This window comes from Euprymna scolopes, chromosome 35 (assembly GCF_053919585.1).
Source record: "Euprymna scolopes isolate OS-2025 chromosome 35, ASM5391958v1, whole genome shotgun sequence".
NCBI classification, from domain to species: domain Eukaryota; kingdom Metazoa; phylum Mollusca; class Cephalopoda; order Sepiida; family Sepiolidae; genus Euprymna; species Euprymna scolopes.
In genome coordinates this window covers 78068378-78071176 of record NC_136516.1, presented here as the reverse complement: position 1 = coordinate 78071176, position 2799 = coordinate 78068378, and the positions used below count along the sequence as shown (strand labels likewise).

The 2799-nt window shown below is 49.3% G+C and overlaps 1 protein-coding gene across 1 annotated transcript; it reads left to right on the top strand.

Annotated features, from left to right (window-relative positions):
• The first annotated feature begins 1122 nt into the window (after positions 1–1122).
• On the top strand, positions 1123–1605 carry LOC145259662 (uncharacterized). The gene has a single exon (XM_080117320.1). The coding sequence runs from the start codon at positions 1123–1125 to the stop codon at positions 1603–1605; it is 483 nt and encodes a 160-aa protein (XP_079973446.1).
• Positions 1606–2799: the final 1194 nt, after the last annotated feature.

The window sequence follows — 2799 nt, the reverse complement described above, 5'->3', positions numbered from 1 at the left end:
ATTGGTCAATCAAGGAGCATATGCATTCTCCATGGCCAAGCGCATGCAGCCGTTCCGGCATCTCTTAAAACCATCCACCAAATTTCAGTGGATAGAGGAATTGAACGAGATACTCGCTGAGTCTAAGCTCAAGATCATAGAGGAAATAAAGGAAAGAGTGAGGTTGTTCCAGCCATCCCACCCAACCTGTGTTTAACCGATTGATCGGTCACCGGCGTCGGGTACTTTATGATGCAGAAGTACTGTGACTGTGCCACCAGGACGCCTGTGTGCTACAAGGAGGGCTGGAAGCTCTGCCTGGGGGGTAGCCACTCCACCCACGCGGCAGAATCCAGGTATGCACCCATTGTAGTAGAAGCCCTCGCTGTTGTCTACGCCTTGAACCAAACACGGTATTACATCCTCGGATGCCGTGACTTTACTGTGGCAACGACCACAAGCCGCTGGTCGGGATACTCAATGACCGTTCCTAGAGAGAGATAGACAATCGCCGTCCTACAACTTGGAAGTCATCCACATCTCTGGAAAGAAGAACCTGGGACTTGACGGTGCCTCCCGGTACTCATCAGCCGCCGCCAGCCATGCAGATGATGCTTCTAGCCCAAAAGACACCGCAGATATTGTAGAGGATGATGGGATATACGCATCCATGTCTAACACTCTCTATGCAGTCACTAATGTGGTTTTCGTGTGACATGGTGCGGGAAGTTACATCTTCGGACGTAGACCTACAGGAATTACACCGACTGATTCATGACGGATTTCCTTTGGACTGCCGACAGCTAAGAACCGCACTCCGACCGTACCACCGTATATCCAGCAGCCTTTGCACCGTTGATGGCGTGATCCTTGCCGGCAACCACATCATTGTGCCGGCAAAATGACACCAAGAGATATTGGAGGCCCCGTATGCGGCCCCCCAAGGAGTCAGCGTCATATGTGCCCGAGCGGCTGACTCGGTTTACTGGCCCAATATCAGCATCGACATCCAACGTGTCAGGGATAATTGCACGCACTGACATCGGATTGCAAAGTCTAATGCTATGCAGCCACCTTTTAACGCTGCGCCTCCGGAGTACCCGTTCCGCAAGATCGCCAGCGACTACTTCACACACAACAACCATGATTATGTTGTGGTGGTCGATCGATACTCCAACTGGCCGATGGTATTTCAAGCAGAGAACGGCGCAGATGGCCTCTATCAAGAGTCTCAGAGAAATCTTTGTGACTTTTGGGGTTCGTGAGGAGCTGACATACGACGTGGGACCACAGTTTACTGCTGGGAAGACTCAGGATTTCCTCGGATCATGGGGAGTCCACCATCGCCTCACCTCTGTTGCCAACCCTCACGCCAACTGCAGAGCAGAAATTGCAGTCAAAACTGTCAAACGAATGCTGATGGATAACATCTCAGCGGGCGGGTCCATCAATGTGGACAAGTTTCAACGGGCGATTCTAATATACCGAAACTCCATCGACCCAGAGACGAAGGCATCCCCTGCTCTTATAGTTTTCGGATTACCCATTAGAGATACCATCCCGGTCCCAATGGCTCGGTACTGTCCCCACCCCACATGGTCTGAAACGCTCATAAGCAGGGAGTAGGCACTAGCAAAACGTCATTCCCTTGAGCATGAAAGTGGAGCGAGCATACAAGATCTTTGCCCCCTCTAAGCGTGTGGGATCTTGTGTATATTCAAAATCTAGCTGGAAATCACCTTAAACTCTGGGAAAGAACAGGCACCGTTGCGGAGGTGAGACAATTTCACCAATATGTGGTCAAGTTAGATGGTTCTGGGAGACTCACGCTCAGAAAACAACACCTTCAGAAATTCAAGCCTTTCAGGACCACAACTAGCGAAGACGTGATAGAGTCCTTCTTACCAGTCGCCAGGATGCCGGAAGACGCTTCTGTCAGCACCCTACCAGGGGCGCCAGAGGACTCTCCTGCCACCCTGCCAGAAGTCCATGCTGCTAATCCAACAGATAGTCCTATACGTAAGTCAGGCGATAAAGATTTTTTATGACGTGACATCGAGCCCTTCTGAGATCCTTCCAGCTACTCCTTATGCTTCTGACCCAGCTAGAGATTCTGGCACTCCCGAGAACTTAGTACCGGTCGCACATGTGACCACTCCCAAGAACGCTGGAGCTGGAAACGACACCACCCTCTCATGTATGCAATTGCCAAGAAGGCCCCGACATATGCCACACAACGCTCCTGGTGCTTCAGAAACTGCACCAGCGAGTAGGTTGTGGCCCCGGCACAACCAAGACTAGTGATTTCATCACCAGTCAACATTGTACAGTGTATATAGCTTCAGAGGACTTTTGTACAGAGTTTTTTTGTCGTGCACGCAAAAAACTCGCCGTGGGTGGGGGAGATAGCTAATGTAAATGTCTCCTCTCATCACCTAGGACATAAGCTCACTAACTCTCTTCTCTATTGTTTTAGAGTGTAGAGTGAACAGCATTATTTTTCACGTCACTCACTCGAAATTCCTCGCAAACTTGTGGGGGAGAGGAATGCATGTCGAGCAGGTTTAAATTACAGCTGTTTGTGAGTATTTGTGCAGATACTTTTGGAAATGGAATCTTTTAGTTTTTGCGCAAGTGAAAATAGTCTGAACAGCGCACATTGTGACATAAATAGAAGAAACTGTCAGCAGCTGTATAAAGTTCAACATCAGAATTTTTATTGTCCGTGTTCATGTTGTGAAAAAGAACGTTCAGCATTCTTTAGTGGAACTGAACGTATGGAACTTGGAGGGCACACTCAGACTTCAACAAGATCGTCAG

Excerpts from the sequence above, each read along its gene's own strand:
- LOC145259662 (XM_080117320.1), top strand. The coding sequence starts at position 1,123 with ATGATTATGTTGTGGTGGTCGATCGATACTCCAACTGGCCGATGGTAT.